General features: G+C 40.1%; 1 protein-coding gene across 7 annotated transcripts in view; it reads right to left on the reverse strand.

Moving 5' to 3' along the window:
* BMPER (BMP binding endothelial regulator) overlaps positions 1-21,101 on the reverse strand; it is a 242,622-nt gene that overhangs the window by 88,910 nt on the left and 132,611 nt on the right. For all 7 annotated transcript variants that reach the window (XM_081800290.1, XM_081800293.1, XM_081800288.1 and 4 more), the window contains 4 exons: positions 19,151-19,260; positions 15,082-15,222; positions 12,845-12,949; positions 9,528-9,573 (listed from right to left, as the gene is read on the reverse strand). In XM_081800290.1, coding sequence (XP_081656416.1) covers positions 9,528-9,573; positions 12,845-12,949; positions 15,082-15,222; positions 19,151-19,260 — 402 coding nt within the window. The remainder of the gene's footprint in view (positions 1-9,527; positions 9,574-12,844; positions 12,950-15,081; positions 15,223-19,150; positions 19,261-21,101) is intronic.

Genomic DNA, 21,101 nt, shown 5'->3' on the forward strand with positions numbered 1-21,101 from the left:
ATGCTTAGACACAGCAGAAGCTAAATAAATAATTAGCTGCTGCTGCTACGACTGCTGTTGCATTTCTTGCCATTATTATTTGATGATGATGAGGAGGAGGATGATGAGGAGGAGGAGGAAGAGGAGGAGGAGGATTGTTAACTAAAGAGTCAGAACTTAAGGAATACTAACACCCTGTAGAAACCACAATAGGTGGTGGATAAAAGATGACCCCTAATAACCTCAGGCTCCTCTTTCAGCTTTGCACCAACCCACGGACAGAAAATTTAGAGTAACCATACCCCTTAGAACAGAACAGCATATGAAATAGAAAACAAACTGGTGTCCTCATGCCCCTTCCAATGCTGCTCCTGCTGGGGTGGGATTTCCTAGCCACCACGTGTGACACCGTTGGGTTTTATTTGCCATCTCTGTCTGCTGGTTGGGCCTCGGAGCAGTGACAAACCCACCTCCAGATGCTCAAGCAGAAATTTCAGTGGCCACTTAGCTTAACACCTCCTTGGCAGGGCTAACGTCAACACCACAAATTCTTATTCTACAAGCATCTTGAGCTCTGCTTTCAAATTTCCTTGCTTTCCTGAGTTAAGGACAGACCTGTGGTGTTAAGGGACCTGGAGTTGCTTACAGTCTCGGGGGTCAGAAACCTTGCTCAAACACAGAATTACTAATTTGCAGAACCTCTTGTCAGTGGAGATTTCTCATAAAATGGGCCCCGAGGTGAGAGTTTAGTTAAATTGTTGTTGCATTCCCCCTCCTACCACCACTCTTTAATTGGAGATACTGGTAGGCATGCCTGGGGAGCTAAGTAAGATGTGCCCAGACTAGCCAGGGCAATTCCACAGCACCCTTGATAGGTGCACGCAGCAGGAAGGGGTCCTCTCAGGCATCAACGTGGTGCACAGTTGGAAACTAACCTGGGGGGGGGCAGTTTAAAAAGTCACCTGGCAACTGTAAGCCTCCTTGCACCCTGAGTTGCTGAAATCTGATATTTCCTGTTATTTGTGGGACGTGTAGCTGAGGTTATTTCAATTAAATGCACATCTGTGCTCAGTATACCCTACCCACCTCTGTGTTAATGTAACTGTGACCTTTTGTTTTGAGTTGGGACTCTGATGACTAGGGCTAATGTAGCTACAGGCACAGCTTAATGAATCTATGGGGTCCGGGTTTTGGCATCCACATCTGGGCTGCCTTTTGCTGCCTCTGATCCTGTACATGGTGAAGAGATCAAATTCTCTCTCATGGTCAACGTCTCTCTGTCTCTGTCTCTCCCTCCCTCCCTCCTTCCCTCTCTCCCTCTACATACACACACACACACACACACTCACAATCACACACATACTCACACACCTCTCTTATCAGTGAAAACTTTGCCACTAAGTATTATTTCCATGTCTGAAAACAGACATTCTGCCAGCAAAGAATTTATCTGATTCAGGTCTCTTTGCTGGGTGGCTTGGTCGAGATTTCACCTACTGCTTGTCAACTCACAGTAAGATAACATTTTACTTAAACCAAGTGCTACATGCACAACAGACAGTGGCCTTCTTGGCACCCAACGTGCAGTCCTGTGACACCCAGCCCAGGCAGAGTGGGAGCCGCTCTGGGCTACAGCTCTTACTCTGGCAAAAAACAGCATTTGCATGAAAGCTTTATAAAGTTTGTTTAGCTTACTTCAAATATTTTATTTTAAATAAATCACCCAAACCGAATTTAATTCTTTTCATTTGGACAAGGAGAAAGAGAGAACGTCCATGTTATTAAAAGACAACAATGCTTTTCATTCTTCCTTCAGGTCTGATTTTAACATGACTTGTTATTTTTGTCGATTCTGATGGAATCATAATTGCCCTTTCAGATCAACCCCAGGAAGATGGTGCTACTATGGGGAGTACAACAAGTTTGAGCCTCAACTGTTGCTTTTTACCTACTGAATGGTAAATTACCACCATCACTGACTATTGCAAAGGGAGGCCTGTAGAAATGTTCTACACATTTATTTGCTGTTCTTTTCAGAGGTCTGCAAGAGCCCCAAACACTACCAAGATGGACTACCCCAGTTGACAAGGCAGTAATTCTGTGGGATTTTAGAAACAGACAATCCAGTGTCACCTCTGCTGGAAATAATGTGACGTTCATTTAACAACAACAGGTAATAAAAGTAAGTTTTAGAGTATCTGAAGCCGTATAATCAATCCTTTTCATCAGTGTATGAAACTATATATGTATCTAAGTATTTATTCTTGCCTCCTTCCAAAAAGGATTGGGAGTAGCTTACAGGCATACATACTAAATGATTCAAAACACATAAGGTAGACATATAAGGTGAAGTCAGGAATAAGCTTATTACTCAAAAACTACCTGCCATTAGAGGTGGGCTACAAATTTATTTCTAGCTTCCTAGCAACTAAAGCAAAGATGGTGAATTTTAATCAATCAAGATTAATTATGCCTTTATCATTTTTTGTAGGGCTAAGCAATGAAAATCCAAACACATTCAATTACATCCAAAGACTTCTGGTCTGCCATTTTTTACACCAGCTCTGGGCTCCTATTTCATCTACTCACTGTGTGTTGAGAGTAAGTTACTGCTACTAGCCCCACAGGTGTTTATTTCTGCATTCACCCACGCTGTTTTCTGTTAGGAGTACCAATGGTTCTCAACCATTTGTCCTGGGGAGAAGGGTATAAATCACCCCAGGAGACATTTGGCAATGTCTGGAGACACTGCTGATTGCCATAATCTCTGGGAGAGAAGTGCTACTGGCCTGTAGCCGATAGAGATCAGAGATGTTGCCAAACATCATACAATGTGCAGGATGCAACCCACAACAAAGAACTTTTTAGTCAAACTATAATACTGAGGTTGAAAACTCTGCAGCAACTAATGGGGTGTGTATGGGTGTGTGTGATTTTGTTTGAATAAGATAGAAATCAGTCACTTTTCTGTTTTAGAAAACACTAGCCTTCGTTTGTACTTCAGCCTTCATTGGTCTGCTCTAGAAACCCGTATGTCAGAAGAGCTTTTGTAATTGACAGAGTAGGAAAAAATGAGCCCCAAGGTTTGTTCTGGATCCTAGATATAATGCCAAAGTAATTTCAAAATAGGAGATCTTTAGGCCATAGCGAAAGGACATCGGAATAAGTCTACCTGATGTGTTAGGAAAATCTGGGCATTGCTTAAAAAATTTGGAAGTCATCCCATCTCTTAACTCAATCTGAATAAATAAACCTTGCCAATAGAATGTGTTTTACAGCACTGATGGAAGAACTGCTAGAGAGCAAGAGAGAGTAAACAGATGGAAAGAACACCAAAGGAAATTGAGAAATAGCCATCTGATGATATCATGTAGATTGGACCAAGAACCACATGCCTGGGCTCTTCCCGCACTGACCTGCTGGATGCAGGTGCACAGTCAATGGTCTCCCTGGTACCCTAACAGCTGGATGATTTTCTCCCTTGCCAACTGCTCTCTTAGCGACAGAAGTCAAACTCAATCCCATGTTTTACAAATACAATAGTTAAGATGGCTGGTTTAAACCTTTGATTTTTGTCATGCCCATCCTACTTTTTTCTTTCTTTTTTTTTTTCTGACAAGCCACCATTATTCTAGATATGAAAAAAAAAGGCTAGCTCATAGTGGATAGACTAATAATGAAATGTGACTTTTCTCTCAACTATCTCAGTAATCATCACCTTCATTTTTCACTCACTTCATCCACCTTCATAAAGTCGGATAATTCAAGATTTGGGCTGCTTCTGCACAAGAAGCATGTTTTATTTTTTTTTTATTTATCATGTTTTTATTAAACTGATAAGCAGTGATCCTACCTGACAGCATTGTGATTAGCAGATGTAACCTATCTGTGTTCATGCAAATTGAAATGGTTAGCTAGAAAATCTTAAGAGTTCCTTTGAACTCTGTGTCTGTTTCAATAAGGAAATACTTCCTAGAGAAATGCAAACATCGTCACTGACACGGATACAGAGGAGAACCTCATAAACTTAAATTCTACTCTGCTCATCCAGGAAGGAATGAAGCTGGAGGTAGCCTCCAAACCATCCGTAAACAAAGTTTCCTCAGAGAGTCTCTGGGAGGATGATTAAATGTAATAATTTATATTCCATTTGAAATCAACTGGTGTGTTAATCATGGGTAATTCTTCCTGCACTAACTGCGGGGCTCTAGTAAGTCATACTTGGTTGGCTTCCTTTGAGTTATTTTATGTACAGCATTCTCTTTAAAGAAAAATTATTTTATTAAATCTACAGTTTAATTTTCATTAATTCAATCTACGTTTTTATCCAGTGTATAATGTGTAATTATTTAATAGCTCTCTGTCTCAAGAAATAGTGAGAGATATATACAATAAATATATTTATTACATCTCACATACATATCTATTGTCCAAAAAAACAAAGCCAGGGTAACTTTTAGCTATATGATTTTAAACATGTGGAATGAAAAAACTTGTTTCTACATGACAGCTGCTTTCAACAATCATCAAAGCCCCCTTCTCTAAGGCTAACTAGTTCATAAAATACTTTCTAATAGATTTCATGGCTTTGTTAATCCTGCTTATACAATAGAACTAATTTGATAATGACATTACTAATACTTCTCTTTTGATGAAACACTTCAGAAGGTTATCTGCCTACAAGAGCTTACAAGAAACTCACTTCAGAATTAAGGACACAAACAGACTGAAAGAGCAGGAATAGAAAAAATATCCCATGCAAATGGAAAGGAAAAGAAAGCTGGAATAGCTATACTCATATCAGACAAAATAGACTTTATTTTTTTTAAGATTTTATTTATTTATTTGAGAGAGAGAGAGCACATACATGCGAGTCAGGGGAGAAACAGAGGGAGAGGGACAAGCAGACTCTGCACTGAGTGCAGAATCCCACATGGGGCTTGATCCCACGACCCTGAGATCATGACCTACGCCAAAATCAAGAGTCAGATGCTTAACCAACTGAGCCACCCAGGTGCCCCCAAAATAGACTTTAACACAAAGACTATGATAAAAGGCAAAGAAGAGCATTATATAATGATAAAAGTGTCAATCCAGAAAAAAGATATAACATTTTTATGTTAATGTTATGTTTATTTAAGTGCTTTATTAATTTATTATATATGCACCCAACATAGGAGCACCAAAATACATAAAGCAAATATTAACAGAACTAAAGGGAGAAACTGAAAGTAATACAATAATAGCAGAAGACTTTAATATCACATTTTCATCAATGGATAGATTATTCTGACAAAAAAATCCATAAGGAAACATCAGCCTTAAACAACACATTAGACCAGATGGACTTAATAGATATATGCAGAACATACCATCCCAAACTAGCAGAATACACATTCTTCTCAACTGTACATGGAACATTCTCCAGGACAGATCACACGTTGCACCACAAAAGTCCCAATAAACTCAAGAAAACTGAAATAATATCAAGCATCTTTTCCAACCACAATGATATGGAACTAGAAATCAAATTACAATTAATTAATTATAAATTCCAATTACAAAAAATGGGAAATACAAAAGCATGAAAACTAAACAACATGCTACAAACAACCAATGGGTCATCAGAGAAATCAAAGGAAAAATCCAAAAATAACTAGAGGCAAAGGAAAACAGAAATGCAACATATCAAAATCTATGGAATGCTGCAAAAGTGGTTCTAAGAGGGAAGTTTATAGCAATACAGACCTATCTCAAGAAACAGGAAAAATCTCAAATAAACAATTTAACTTTACACCTAAAGGAACTAAAAAAAATAATAAGGACAAACAAAGCCCAAAATTAGTAGAAGGAAGTAACAAAGATCACAGTGGAAATAAATGAAGTCAAGACTAAAAACGCAACAAAAATGATCAATGAAATTAAGTTCTTTGAAAAAACAAACAAAATTGACAAAACTTTAGCTAAACTAGCCAAGAAAAAAAAGAAAGGAGACTCAAAGAAATAAAATCATAAATGAAAGCGGAGAAGTAACAATTGATCTCAGAGAAATACAAAGGGTAATAAGACACTACTATGATCAATTGCATGCCAAACGAACTCTTAGACATCCTGGAAGAAATAGATAAATTCCTAGAAACATACAGTCTTCTAACACTGAATCAGGAAGAAATAGAAAATCTGAATAGATGAATTACTAATAAGGAAATTGAAACAATAATTGAAAACCTCCCAACAAACAAAAATTCAGGACCAAATAGCTTCACTAGTGAATTCTACCAAACATTCAAAAATTTAATACCTAGTCTCAAACTTTTCAAAAAAAATTGAAGAGGAGGAAAAGCTTCCAAACACATGTTATGGCTAGCATTACCCTGATACCAAAACCAGATAAGGACACCACAAAAAGAAAATTACAGGCCAATACCTTGATACAAAAAGAAAATTACAGGCCAATACCTTGATAAACATAGATGCAAAAATCCTCAACAAAATACCAGCAAATCAAATGCAACAGTACATTAAAAGGATCACATAGCACAATCAAGTAGGATTTATTCCAGGGATTCAAGGATGGTTCAACAACCACAAATCAATCAATGGGATACACCATATTAACAAAATTAAGGATAAAAATAATCTTAACAGATGTAGAAAAAGCATTTGATAATATTCAACATCCATTTATGATAAAAACTCCAACGAAGTGCATATAGAGGAAACATATCTCAATATTAAGACATATATAACAATCCTACAGCTAACATCATACTCAACCATGAAAATCTAAAAGTTTTTCTTCTAAGATCAGGAACCAGGTAAGAATGCCCCCTCTCACCACATAGTATTGGAAGTACCTACCCAAAACAATTAGGCCAGAAAAAGAAATAAAAGCCATCCAAATCAGAAAGGGAGAAGAAAAACTGTCATTATCTGCAGATGATATAATACTATATATTCATCTAAAACCCTAAAGAAACCACCAAAAAACACTTAGAACGAATAAACGAATGTAGTAAAATTGCAGAGTATAAAATCAATATACAGAAATCTGTGGCATTTCTATACACTAACAACAGAACATCAGAAAGAAATTTTTTTTAATTTTCACATATAATTGCATCAAAAAGAATAAAATATCCAGAAATAACTGTAACCAAGGAAGTGAAAGACCTGCACACTGAAGTATAAGACATTGATGAAAGAAACTGAAGACACAAATAAATGGAAGAATATTTCATGCTCATACATTAGAAGAACGAATATTGTTACAATGTCCATACTACCCAAAGCAATCTACAGATTCAATATACTCCCTATCAAAATACCAATAGCGTTTTTCACAGAACTAGAACAAATAATACTAAAATTTGTATGGAAACACAAAAGAATTTAAATAACCAAAGTAATCTTGAGAAACAAAAACAAAACTGGAGGTATCATACTCCCTGATTTCAAACCATACTATAAAGCTCTAGTAATCATATTTTTTTGGTACAAAAACAGAATACAGATCAATGGAACAGAACTGAGAGCCCAGAAATAAACCCACATATATATGGACAATTAATGTATGACAAAGGAGCCAAGAAGATACAATGGAGAAAGGACAATCTCTTCAATAAATAATTGTAGGAAAACTGAACAGCCACATGCAAAAGAATGAAACTAGACCACTACATTTCACTATACACACAAATTAACTCAAATGGATTTAAAGACTTGACTGTAAGACCTAAAACCACAAAATTCCTATAAGAAAACATAGGCAATATGCTCCTTGACATCAGTCTTAGCGACATCTTTGTGAATCTGACCCCAAAGGCAAGAAAAACAGAAGCAAAAATAAACAAATGGGACTACATCAAGCTAAAAAGCTTCTGCACAACAAAGGAAACCATCTTCAAAATGAAAAGACAACTTACTGAATGAGAGAAGATATTTGTATACCATATATCTGATAAAGGGTTAATATCCAAAATACATAAGGAACTTGTACAATTCAACAACAAAAAAACAAACAACCCAATTTAAAAAAAGGGGCAAAGGCTCTGAATAGACATTTCTCCAGAGAAGACATCCAGATGGCCAGCAGGCACATGAAAAGATGCTCAACATCACTAACCATTATGGAAATGAAAATCACAACCACAATGAGATATTACCTCACACCTGTTAGAATGGCTATTATCAAAAAGACAAGAGATAAACAAGTGTTAGAAAGGGTGTGGAGAGAAGGGAACTCTCATCCACTGTTGGTGGGAGTGTAAATTGGTGCAACCAGTATGGAAAATAGTATACAGATTCCTCAAAAAATTCTACCATATGATTCAGCTATTCTACTTCTGGGTATTTATCTGAAGAATACAAACACTAATTTGAAAAAATATATGCACTTCTATATTCATTGCAGTATTATCTGCAATAGCCAAGATATGGAAACAACCTAAGTGTCTATTGATACGTGAATGGATAAAGATGTGGTATATTTATACAATGGAATATTACTCAGCCATAAAAAAAGAATGAAATCTTGCATTTGTAACAACATGGATGGACCTTGGGGATATTATGCTAAGTGAAATAAGTCAGATGAAGAAAGACACATACCACATGATTTCACTCATATGTGTCGTCTAAAACAAAAAAATAAAATAAAAACAAACTCAGAGATACAGAGAACAGAGTAGTGGTTGCCAGAGGGGAAGTGGATGGGGGAGGGTGTGTGTGTGTGAAATGGATGAAGAAAGTCAACTCTATGGTGATAGATGGTAACTAGACTTGTGGTGATACTTTGTAGTGTATACAGATGTCGAATTATAAAGCTGTACACATGAAGCTTATTAAACAAACAAATAAATAAAAATATCAGCTGTCTCAAAACTGTATGAATTTGAAAAGGACGAAAATAGCAGTTTCCAAGTCACATGTCAACATGTGTGGCTAACATTGATCTTGTTGCTCTGCTCTGTCTAAATGATTAGTAGTGCAATCTCAGCCAGCTTTTGGAATAAGCCATGGTAGAGAGAATCTTCAAAAACTCAGCTTAAAAATAACAGTGTGGCAAACGATCGCCAGTCTAAAGACCTTGCTTCGCTTCGCCAACAGTAACACTGGATGTGCACAAGTGAAATGGTAAAGAGGGTGAGGGTGGGGAGAAGGAAGTGTAGCTGTTTGGCTTTATAATGATAGAAGGAAAATCCCTCCCAGAGTATGTATATTGTTTGTCTTACTGGATATCACCTTAACTGCTATGACTGCAGATGCTATTAGTTAAAATGCATATTAAGTTATCTGGTCCTTCTTAAAACCTCATCAGACCATTTAACTTCTAAATTTCTATTAGCAACAATTTCTAATGGAAACATCTCAATTTTGGCCTATTGTGAGAGGGTTACAATCGACTTAAAGTGTCTGGAGGAAAGTGGGGTGATCCCATCCCATACCAAGAGACACAAAATGTGCCAAAACTTACACCACCATTTTTCTTGTTGAATTATAAAGTGTGAAACAAATATTAATAGCAATTTCCAAAGGAATAAACTTACTTTCAGTGCAAATAGGACAGCATCCTTTTCTGTTGAGAATTTTACCCTAATCAAGAGGGAAAGAAAAACAAACAAATTTAATGTTAAGAAACAGGGTCTGCTGAGGACAAAACTCTTGTTTTAAATCTAATACCAGCTAAACCAATGAAATCAGTCCAAGCTGTATTTGAACTTGATGCCCAGACAGTGATGATGATGGCAAAAATGAACTTTGAAGTATCAGGTTCTAATTCAGGCAAAGTCATTCAGAAAGCTTTCCTGTTCTTATCCTCTGAGAAATATAATATCCAAGGGGCTCACTGGTGTGATTTTTCTCAAATGGGGGGAAGATGGAGACAGTCTGGATTCAACCTTTTCATTGATATCCAAAGTAGCCCTCTAGAGACAAAGCATACACACATAAAAATGGGAATCATCTGTCAACCTCTCAATTCTGTCTTTGCTTGTCAGAGGGGCCTGTTTCAAACAATAAATCATATCCCAAGCACAGGCCTATGGATATGGACAATTATCTGTGCTACAGAACAAATTCAGTCAGATTTCTTCTTTCAGAAAGTGGTATGCTATCTATGTTAAGTCACGGTTACACAGTCAAAGCCAATGAAGCTGAGGGTTTTGAAATGCTGAGTAATTTTCCATTACCTTTCTGGAAATACAGTGTAATCTCCTATATTCCATTTCTTCTAATTTTTTTTAATGCATGGCATTAAAAGGAGGAAACGTATTCTCAGGGTCCGTATCAGAGAATGTCATTGTCTTGTCTCTGACTCAATGAGACTCACAGAGAAAAAGAAATGTGGTCAATTGCCATTAGCGGTCAACTGCATAAAGAATAGATTTAGGCACTCGAAAAAAAAAATCATAGGGACTTTAAAAATGCTGGTTGATAACTGAAGAACTAGAACCACGCCTCATTCATTTTTGCATCAGCCAGGGCTAAAATGGTACATTAAAGACTATGACAACTTTGAAAGAGGCTTAAAACTCGGGCCCACTCAGCCCTCCCTGGTTTGGGGCATTATGATGTATTTTCATTGCCTAGAGCTCGATTATCTATTTCTATTTGGCACAGAGGCCCCCTTCGGAGTCTTGTGACCGAAAGCAGTTGAAGAAAAGACCAACTGAGGTCGGTTGGGGCCGCTGGAGTGGTGGCCCCAGGGGAGTGCAGTAAAGTGCTCTATCAGGAAGCAGAGCTACTTGAACAAAGGCCCCAACAAAGGCTGACTATATGATTCCCTACATCTGCACCTTGGCAGAAACTGCCATCTCCCTTCTCCTGAAACTGAGTGGAGCTGGTAATCTCACTGAATCACATAAGGAATAAGTCAAGCACAAGCTATGAAGTCTAGGCTCCCAAGTTCTATGTAACTAGCTGTGGAGCTCTGGATACGTTGTGACCTCACTGGTAAGAAGTTGTCTAGCACCCAACTCAGAGGGGTGGTCTCAACATTAAACAGGGTAAGTCCTGCGACCATAGGGAAAGTCGCAGTACGTATCAGTGATGATGAGACGGCAGTGTTATAAACAACCTGTCCCCACTGGAACCCCTCACAGCCCTCTCACCAAAGGCGCTCCTTTTCCTCAGGGCTGGGGATGAGGGAGGGGTTGAGGGAGAGTGGGGTCTGTCAGGGAGGATAGACAGGAAACCCTTCTTCAACAAGGCACACACACTTCTGGAAAAAGAGATGAGTAGCAGTCAGGAAAGATAGAGCAGGGAATAGAGTCTGCTTCTTCAAACACACACACACACACACTTTTTTTAATTTCCCCAGGCAATGCAAGGGAAGGGAAATAAGCATTTAACAGGATTTCCATGGTAGAACTAAGTTATCTTCCAAAGTCCTTGTGCTGGCCCCTGAGGAACAGCTGGAAGGATGCCTAGAAACAGAAACGTGGCCCTTGGGGCAGGAGCCCGGCGGGACAAGCTTCGACAAGACCAGGAGGGGTGAGGTGGGGGAAAGGTCTGCACTTGGAGAGACGGATGCTCCTGGCCCAAATGAGGTCGTCAAAGAGGAGATGCTAATGAGATGCCGCTGACATGAAGAATGTTGACCTCCCCACAGCAAGAGGACAATGAATGAAACCCATCAAGCCTGCCACAAGCCGGGGGACTCCAGTCAAGCTGGAAACCCCACCACGGCCTGCTGAGGCTAGTTACTTGAGCCACCAGGTTGGCACAGCATCCTGTTTTTGTCTTGCAGAATAAGGAAGCCTATTATTACCAACATGTGCTGCCTGAGTTCATTAGCAGTGAGGGTTCCCCAAGGACTGGCATAAATGATGTCGTCCCATTTTTCCCAATGAATATTTATAAGCAGACCATGTTCAAGTCTACTTATTGTATCTCCTTTTTTTTTTCTTTCATGGGAGGTTTTCAGTTTTATGTCTGAGGCTTTTTAAAGCAAGACTAATTAGGGTTGGTTTTTTTTTTTTCCTTTTTTTTCTCCCCCCTTCATTCAGTTGTGCAATAGCAACAGCTGTTGTTTTTTTCGTGCCTCATTTGGCACTCAAGTAAAAACAGCAACTTTTTGTTTATAATAATAACAGATGTGAATAAAATTAAAAGCTGTCTATAACAGAGAAGGGAGGACATGCCCTGAATATATGGATATATTTTTTTCATTCACTGGAAGGTACTGAATAGGTTTGACATTTTCCCAAAATGCATAAAACCTTGAGAGGTTTCAAGTTGCCGAGGTGAAGTCAATGAAGCTCATGCTTTGGAAGATAATGGCGGCTTTCTTCGGAGTTCTGGAACTGTGCGTTTCTGAAGAGATATTTCCATAGGGGCACTATTTCCATTTGGGGCTACGACGGAGGCCAGGGTTAGGGAAGGAAAATGCAGCAAAGGGGTCGGGGGTGCTGCTAAGCCGCCAGAGAAACCTCTCGAGGAGTTTATTACTAAACGGCTACATACTACTTTGAAAGACTAAGGGAAGAAATCCCTAATTTGAGAAGAGAGAAAGAGAAGAGAAAAATGGGAGGGCTGTTCAATGGAAAACCCAACAAAAGGAACAAGAGAGCAGATCTAACAGGAGTTGGAGACATTGAAACAAAGAAGTGGGAAAAGTCAATGAGGAATAGGAGATTTGGGACAAGTGAAAGGTTAAGAGCTATTTTCATGCGAGACTAGAATCTGGGTGGAAAGTGCAAAAAAGGAGTGAGCCTTGCAAAGGGGGTTGTGGCTGTCCAGGAACCTGGAAGTATCAGTGGATCTGGATTCTGTGTTCAGAAGATGGCATGTGACCATGCCACATGTAGGGTGTTTCCCAAGACCTTAAGGTAAAGAAAAAAACCAACCTGCATTCCAGACATACCTGCGGGCAGCTGCTGACGGGAACACACTGCTTCTTTCGACACTCTGTCTTGCCTTTCACACAAGCACAGATGGTGCAGTTAACAGAGGACCACATCTCTCCATCCTACAGGAGAGAGCACAGGATTCTGCTATCAGCTGGAGGCTGATGGGAGCTAATCCAACAGGCTGGGATTTCTCTGCCAAGGAGAGCATTTCTTACCCTGAGTGAGGGGTCCATCATCAGACTAAATTACCCTGAGATGTCTCTGCGATTGGAGGGTGTGTGTGTGCGTGTGTGCGTGCACGCGCGTGTGTGTGTGCGTGTGTGTGTGTGTGTGTGCCCTCTCCAGGATAGAAAAAGAATTCTTGTGCATCTAACCAAATCATATTTGCATCTTGCTCCTCCTGCATTGTTTACTTAGCTTCACCCTGGAAGACAAACATGAGTTTTCCTACATGATGCAGTAGCAAAGCTCTCATTTTCCTGTTTGATAGAACTGAAATGTTTAAGCTGTCCCAGACACCAACGGTTGAGATGTACAAAAGTGGTTAGTTTGTTCCCAGACATGACATGGTTCTGGACCACATAGGACATGAACATGCAAAGAACAGAGGCTAATTCAAAGGACTCTCATTGCCCAGGCAGACACCTGATCAGCAAGCCATCCAAATATGTGGAGCCCAGACAGAATACTCCAAGATAACGTGTCCCTGCCTGTCAGATCCTCTGCTCCCAAAAAGCTGGTTAGCACCTTGGAACACATTTTCTAACCCAGAGAGGGCTTTTTGAGGAATATTTTTGGCTCACCGAATTTATGATATGCAATTGCCAAATACCCAGCCACAAGAAGCCCCGTTCCTCTAGAGAATGTGCAGGGACGCACGGCCCAGCTTGGGGAAAAGTAGATTACATGCACGAGAGATGGGTCTGAAAACAAAACAAGGATTCCTTCCTGGGTTTGTAAATATAAGCAGCGAGTTTTGTTAAAAACAGAGAAACTAGCTCAGATTTTGATGATGACTGCTCCTTTTCCTCTTCCTTCTCATTTTTTGAAGCTATATTAAGGACTACTAGAGCCTTTTATTTCTCAGGAGAGAAAGAACTAACTGAATCTGTTTTAAAGGGCATCTGACTAGTCCAAATTCTCTGAGTACACATTTCTAGGACTTGGTGTTTCAAAGATGACTCTCTGCAAATTATTTTAAGCCTCATCACACAAAGGAACCTTTGTATCCAGGGCCTTGAAAGCACTTTGCACACAATACCGGCATGGGAGGGAGTCTATTGCATCCAGGTGCTCGGGAAATGGAGGATGACTTTATGTTAAAGGGACACATGAGTGGCTCTGAGAGGCTGGTGTAAATACAACACACACACGACCCCCTTCCTTTGGGCATGACCCATCATGTCTTCTTACTGATTGCATAGGAATCAAGACTCTCCCTCCAACTCTGTCAATGTAAAAGGAAATCTGGCTAAGTGCAGGATGAGGAGCTTCCACGTCTGACTTGATTCTGTAGTTCTCGGTCTCAGGAATGTCCTGAGGTGGCACCTTCAGGTACAGAAAGACTCCCTCCACCCAACAGACCAGATAGAAAGCCCTTTGGACAAAGAAAACAATCTTCATTCTGATGTTTACATGGTCACTGCCCAACTGTGCTAACAGAGAACTACGGGTAGCAGTTGACGAGTAGCAGACAGTCAGTGGCCAACCCTGGTGGCTCAGTTGGGGCAAGGCTCTCTCACCTTTGCTCAGCAGCTGCGCTGGCTTCAACATCCTCACCTGAGCATCTTCCAAGTGAGAAAAGTCTCTCTTTGAAAAAGAAGCTTTGTAAAAAATTCTAAAAGTATTAAGCTATAGAACCATCAGGATCTTGGAAAGGGATACTGAGCATCTCTAACTGAATGAGATGCCCCCAGTCATTAGGGCACCCAGAACAGCACCGTCTTCAGCTCAATCCCAGTCACTGGCCCTGCACATGTGGTGATCATGTTTCACAGGCTTAAAATACTTTGTAAAGCAAAAATAAAGCCCAAAAAAACCATTTTTCCAAACAGTTGCTTCTCTGCCCCACGTGTATTTAATCTTAAATATATGTATATATAATATTGCGATATAAATAATTACATTTGCATACACACACACACGACATATGTGTCTACAAAATATGGATTACTCTGGTCTGCCTTTTGTCTGGAGCTTTCTACATTCCCGTATAGTATAGTGGTTCCCAGGCACTTGGCTTGTGACATACCCGGAAAATCTTGTTGCCAAACTTGCACACCTTGATGTCCTCCGGAGGCATGCGCAGGAGGCACTCTTCACAACACATCTCCTCCCCTCTGATGCAGCCACCAGGGTGGGAGCACTTCTTCTTACACACCACGGTGGAGTCCTGGGGGCCCAAGGGCAAACCAGAAATTAAAAATGTTTTCCATCTCTACCAAACATCCCACCTGACCTGCCTTTTAACAACCTACAACTAACTGCTTTAAAACATATTCTGAAGATATCACACTGTAACTTGTTGCAATAAATCTCTCTTTCCCTTCAAAATGTTATTTGTTGATGAGGTATCTGGATAAGAAGATGAAGAAGCTATGAGAAGTGTGATATACCTTCGCTACCTTCCAAGTGTCTACAACTTAATGTTCAAGAAACTTCTGGTTCCACTCCAGCCAGCGTGTGGCTCACCAGTTTCCTTCTTCCTGCCCTTTTCCTCTTGCACGTCCTTCATGAACTTTGCTCTCTCGGGTCTCCTCCAGGGCTTTATGCCACCTTCAGGGAGTTTAGCATAAAGGCATGGTATCTAATCAAAAAGTAAACATTAGGAGCTACTGTTCCTCCTCAAGATGAAATTCCTTAGTGTGTTCTATGTTCACAGAAGAACTGAACGAGCAAGTCCAAAACTGGGCCTGGGCTCTAGGGCTCCTCCATAAAGTATGTAACCTTCATCAGGCCACTTACCCCCTGGGAGTGACGAGTTTATATCTGTAACTTTAAAAGGTATGGCTTGCTTTCTAAAGAAGTGGCATCGCGGGTGCCTGGGTGGCTCAGTTGGTTAAGCGACTGCCTTCGGCTCAGGTCATGATCCTGGAGTCCCGGGATCGAGTCCCGCATCGGGCTCCTTGCTTGGCAGGGAGTCTGCTTCTCCCTCTGACCCTCCTCCCTCTCCTGCTCTCTGTCTCTCATTCTCTCTCTCTCAAATAAATAAATAAAATCTTTAAAAAAAAAAAAAAAGAAGTGGCATCGCATGAACACAATAGCCAAGTAAATTGTGCCTACTGATTTATTCAACACATTGAAGAAAAATTCAGAGCTGTTCAAGAAAAGTAAACTTGTTTAGTTCCCCAGCCAACAAGTTGCAATTTTACTGGAGTAGGTTGTCAGCTGGAATGAATGTAAGAGCAAAACTTTTGTGAGACTCGGTGGCAGGCAGGGATGGAGGAAAGCGGTGTCCCAGGTAGATGGGCAATCCCCTCACAGTGTGGAGTTAGTGGGAGACCGATGGCAGGGAAACGAGACCAAGCCCTCTCCTGTTAGTTAGTGTTGAGAGAGAGCTCACTTAAACAGGTTGTGTCAATCAACGTATGTAACTTCTGTAGCTCCTCTGTTAATCCTATGACTTCAAGAAGTACTCCTAGTATTCATCCACTATACTCCTACTGACCTATCCATCTAAGATTAATATGACAATGAGATAATCCTTTTAAAAATGGCATTAGTTGTGTTTTATTTTTAAGGTTCTACCACATCAGATTATGGATAGGATTTAGCATTGGACAAGACCGTTCATTCATTAGGTGTGTTATCTTACGCAAATCCATCTCCTTGAGCCTCAGATTCCTCATCTTCAAAATGGAGGCGAGAGTACCTGCTCCTCAGGTTTATTGTGCAATTTAAATGAAATATGTAAAGCACTTGCCACAGTTTCTGGCACATAGAAATTATTATAGGTCAACTCATAAACTGGGGAAAAATATGTTGCCAAGCTGCACGTCTTGATTTCTAGTTTGAAAACAGCGCACTCCCTAGCTCTCAAGTAATACATACTTCGCAGTAATAGATTTCCCACCTTTCATTACACACACACACACACACACACACACACACACACGGCACACATTAGATCATATGCCTGGCAGTAGTTTAAGCAATGAGAATACAGAGATGGATGGATGTGCTTCTGTTTACAAGGAGTTCACAGAGCAAAAGGAGAGAGAGAACCGTGGGAACAAATAAATTGCAATATAATGTAGTAAACAGAATTAGTAAAGGTATAGAGGTAACAGAAAAGAGGGGTAATTACCTACCTATGTGAGTCAGGAAAGCCTCCCCAGAGGAGGTAACATGTGAGATAGGCTGTTGTGTATGAAGAGGAGTTTGCTAATCAGATTGAAAGAAGATGAGGATACACTCCAGGTGGAGGAATCATCAGATCTGAAGGCACAAAGACCTGAAACCATACTGTGCTCAGAGTACTATTGAACAATTTCCTGCACCTGCCATGGCACTGGGTGGAGATGCTGAAGAGGGAAGCTCTAAGCAGACAGAAAATAATACTGATTATCCAAAATGACTTTGAGCATCCAGTTTTCCAAAGATGACTGTAAACGCATACTCTGAGAAAAGACAGCCTCTTGAAGGAACAATAATAATTACACTTTTTTTAGCACGGGGACATATTGCCTAATCTTCTCTCAAAGAATCCATGAGACCCAAAGCACTGCAAGCATAACGGATTCTCAGTCTGCTCTCCTGAAATTAAGAGAACTGGGGATGTGATATGTTTCATCAAAGGTTCAGTACCCTCAAGAGGAAGCTATAACCTGTAAAATTCCTGGAGAGCAAGAAAAGTCTGGAGGATGGAGGCCAAGGCACACAGAAGGAGTGGCTATATGTTTAGCATAGGATAGTATAAACCACAACTAGAGGAAGGAGCCTGAGGAAAGTATTCTCAGGCTTAGGAAATATTCAGTGTTCAGTGCCAAGGAACAGACAGTTCAGCCCCTATTCCGCCACCCTCCTGAAGGAGTCCATGCTACTTAACAAAGCATGCCTCAAGTAATCAGGAACTTCTGAACTCTAATCCTAGCTACTGACTCATAGCTGACATTGAGCAAAACTCCTCTTTCCCTCTCTAGTGCTTTAGCTATTAAAAACAAAACAACAACCATCACCACCGAAATGCATTATTCTAAATTCATGTCACACAGATGTTTGGGTTAACTCACTAATGAATGATCCTAAAATCTCCCATTAAAATGATTCTCTTCTTGGTTTTAAAAATAAATCACTGCATAAGCACAGTCAATTAATGTGTGATGTGCACCCCTTTAAAATTCTGGGGGCGCCTGGGTGGCTCAGTCATTAAGCATCTGCCTTCGGCTCAGGTCATGATCTCGGGGTCCTGGGATCAAGCCCCGCATTGGGCTCCCTGCTCTGCAGGAAGCCTGCTTCTTCCTCTCCCACTCCCCCTGCTTGTGTTCCCTCTCTCGCTGTGTCTCTCTCTGTCAAATAAATAAATAAAATCTTAAAAAAAATAATAAAAATAAAATAAAATTCTGGAGCTGTGGAATTCTTTCTTTACCAGTCATTAGACCTCTGGTTGCCTTTGGAGAAAAGCAAGCAATGCCTCAGGTAAGAAATGGTACAATGAACAATGCATAATACTCTCTTCCCAAACTATCAGGTTTATCTTTGTGATAAACTGTAAATCCACGCCTTTCTTTCCTCTTGAATGTGATTAAAGTCATTTTTATTGTGAGGTGTGTCAGAGAATTCATCTTTGATAGTTAGAGCCAGAGAACACTGCCACATCTATTTGTCTGATTTTAGAAAGTACCTCAGGATAGCCCCCTCAGACTTTATTTCTCACCTCTGGAACCTAACTTATAGGTCCTGGGAAGATAACAGTGAATTGTAATTTGGGTCCTATGTTTTAACTTCCTCGTGACTTTGAGTATGATCTCAACTAGTAAAATGGCATTGATAATGCCTCCTTCCAGTAAGTAACACATTGTGTTACTTGTAACGCATGGCTATAATGTTAACAATAAAACCCCGGGGCGCCTGGGTGGCTCAGTCCTTAAGCGTCTGCCTTCGGCTCAGGTCATGATGCTGGGGTCCTGGGCTGGAGCCCCGCCTCGGGCTCTCTGCTTAGCGGGAAGCCTGCTTCTCCCTCTCCCACTCCCCCTGCTTGTGTTCCCTCTCTCGCTGTGTCTCTCTCTGTCAAATAAATAAAATCATTTAAAAAGAAATAAATAAATAAAAATAAAACCCCAACTGCATTGTTGGACCTCAGCCCCTCAGAACCACATTACCTGGCAGGTGCATGCAGTGCAGTTATCGTAGAGAAATGAAGATCCATTGTCATAAACGTCACTACGAAAGAGGCAGCTTCCAAATGGGAGGTCAAACACTTTCCTCTGACCTAGAGGGAAGCAACAGCATGGTGTAAGCAAGACAGAAGCCAGGATGTCCCACTTTGTCATCAACAATTATATCACAGGGCTGTTAAACATTTTCACAAGAGCAGGTAAATATGTTGCACAAAAATAGTCCTGGGTCAGATGTTCCCAGGGAATCCCCTGGAGTCATTAATGTAGAGAGCTTTTGTTATAAAGAGTTTGATTCCACACTGAATCTTGTAAGTTCAACAAATCTTTATTACCATTATAGTGAACCCAGATGACCAGGTCTATGTTGACCTGCCCTCATGGAGCTCACAGTCTACTGGTGAGACAAACCCACAAAAAAGGATTTCAACACAACAATACGGTAAGTTGTGGAAAGAAGCCAATATGGGAAATGTAGGGACAGGGAGGACAGAGAAGATTTCTTAGAAGATGTAATGCCTGAGCTGCATTTTAAAGAACAAGTAAAATTATCCAGAAAGAAGGTATTGGCAGGGAAGAGGCAAAAGGAGTAAAGATATCCCAAGAAGAACTAGAATGAGCGGAAAGAAGAAGCAGTGATACTGCATCTCGGTTGGAGAAATGGCAAGTCCACGGGTATAAAGGATGGCACTAACTCAAAATGTGCATAAAGCCAGACTCCAACCCACATGCCAAGTGCCCAAGCTTTCACAGGCATTGCACCTCTGTAGAATTAGCTTGGTTTTCCCTGATGTGAAGATCTGATTGGTGACCAAAAGGGCCATAAAAAAGCAAACCCAAATAAAGACTACAATCCCATTTCCTCCTTTCTTTCAGTGTATGAGCATCTACTCCCTGGAGCATATAAAAACATCCCTGACATGTTACTTGAATCAAGGCCTGAGTTAAGAAGTCAAAGGTTCACAGTCACTCATTAGATTTACATCTATACTCTTTTTTCTTATAAAAAAGATTAAAAGCAATCTCTATTTATCAGGAGGCCCAGTGAAATGCTGAAAATACCTAGAGGCACATACTAAATGCTACTCTCAGAATTAGAATTGTTGGAATTACCATCAATAGGAGTCAAGAAAAATTCTATCTTCCTGCTAGAGTCAACTTCAAGGCTAGAATAAGTATACATACAGAATTAAATCATTAGTTTAGTTCTTACTACCAGAAGTAAACTTGCCTCAAAAGATGGCAGTAAGTTATAACCTGGGTCCCACATATGGACCCCCTAGTGACCTTGAGTATTTCTCCAGGCCTCACTTAGGTCACTTGTAAAATGGTACCAATAATGCCTCCTCGCAATAATACATGACCCTCGCTACCTACAATTCTGATCCTAGCGTATACAACCAAAATCCCTTTCATGGTTAGACAATTTAGCTAAATGACTGTATTTTTGCACCTAGCAAGTATTAATAACCCAACTAAGATGGGTATTCTTATGTGTACACCCAGGTCCTGAGTTTCTTGAAGCTTGTGAGAACTTAGAGACTAAATTAGAGGATTACCTGCAAAATACAAAATTCAGCCTTTCTCTAGTTCTTTGTTCTAGGCCCTGAAGCATCAGGAAGCTGTGTGCAGGCCACACACCCCATTAGAAATCACTTCTGTTGCATCACACCTTGGTTTTAAGATATTCTGATATAAGCAACATCCCTAAGCATATCTTTTTTCTTTTTTGTATTTACTATAAAAATGATGGTGATGTCATTTTTCACTGCTGTAAACACTGTCCTCTATATTAATCTATCAGAGATGTTTTTCTATCCTTCAAGAATTAAAAATAGTTCTGTTTCAATTCAGCAATTTTTACAAATGTGATAACCTGGTTTGCCTTTTCCCAACTTTTATCTACATGTGTTTCATGTATTTTATAAGTGACCTT

The sequence above is a fragment of the Leptonychotes weddellii genome, chromosome 12 (genome assembly GCF_054177405.1).
Source record: "Leptonychotes weddellii isolate Sample4059 chromosome 12, ASM5417740v2, whole genome shotgun sequence".
In the NCBI taxonomy this organism is placed as follows: Eukaryota; Metazoa; Chordata; class Mammalia; order Carnivora; family Phocidae; genus Leptonychotes; species Leptonychotes weddellii.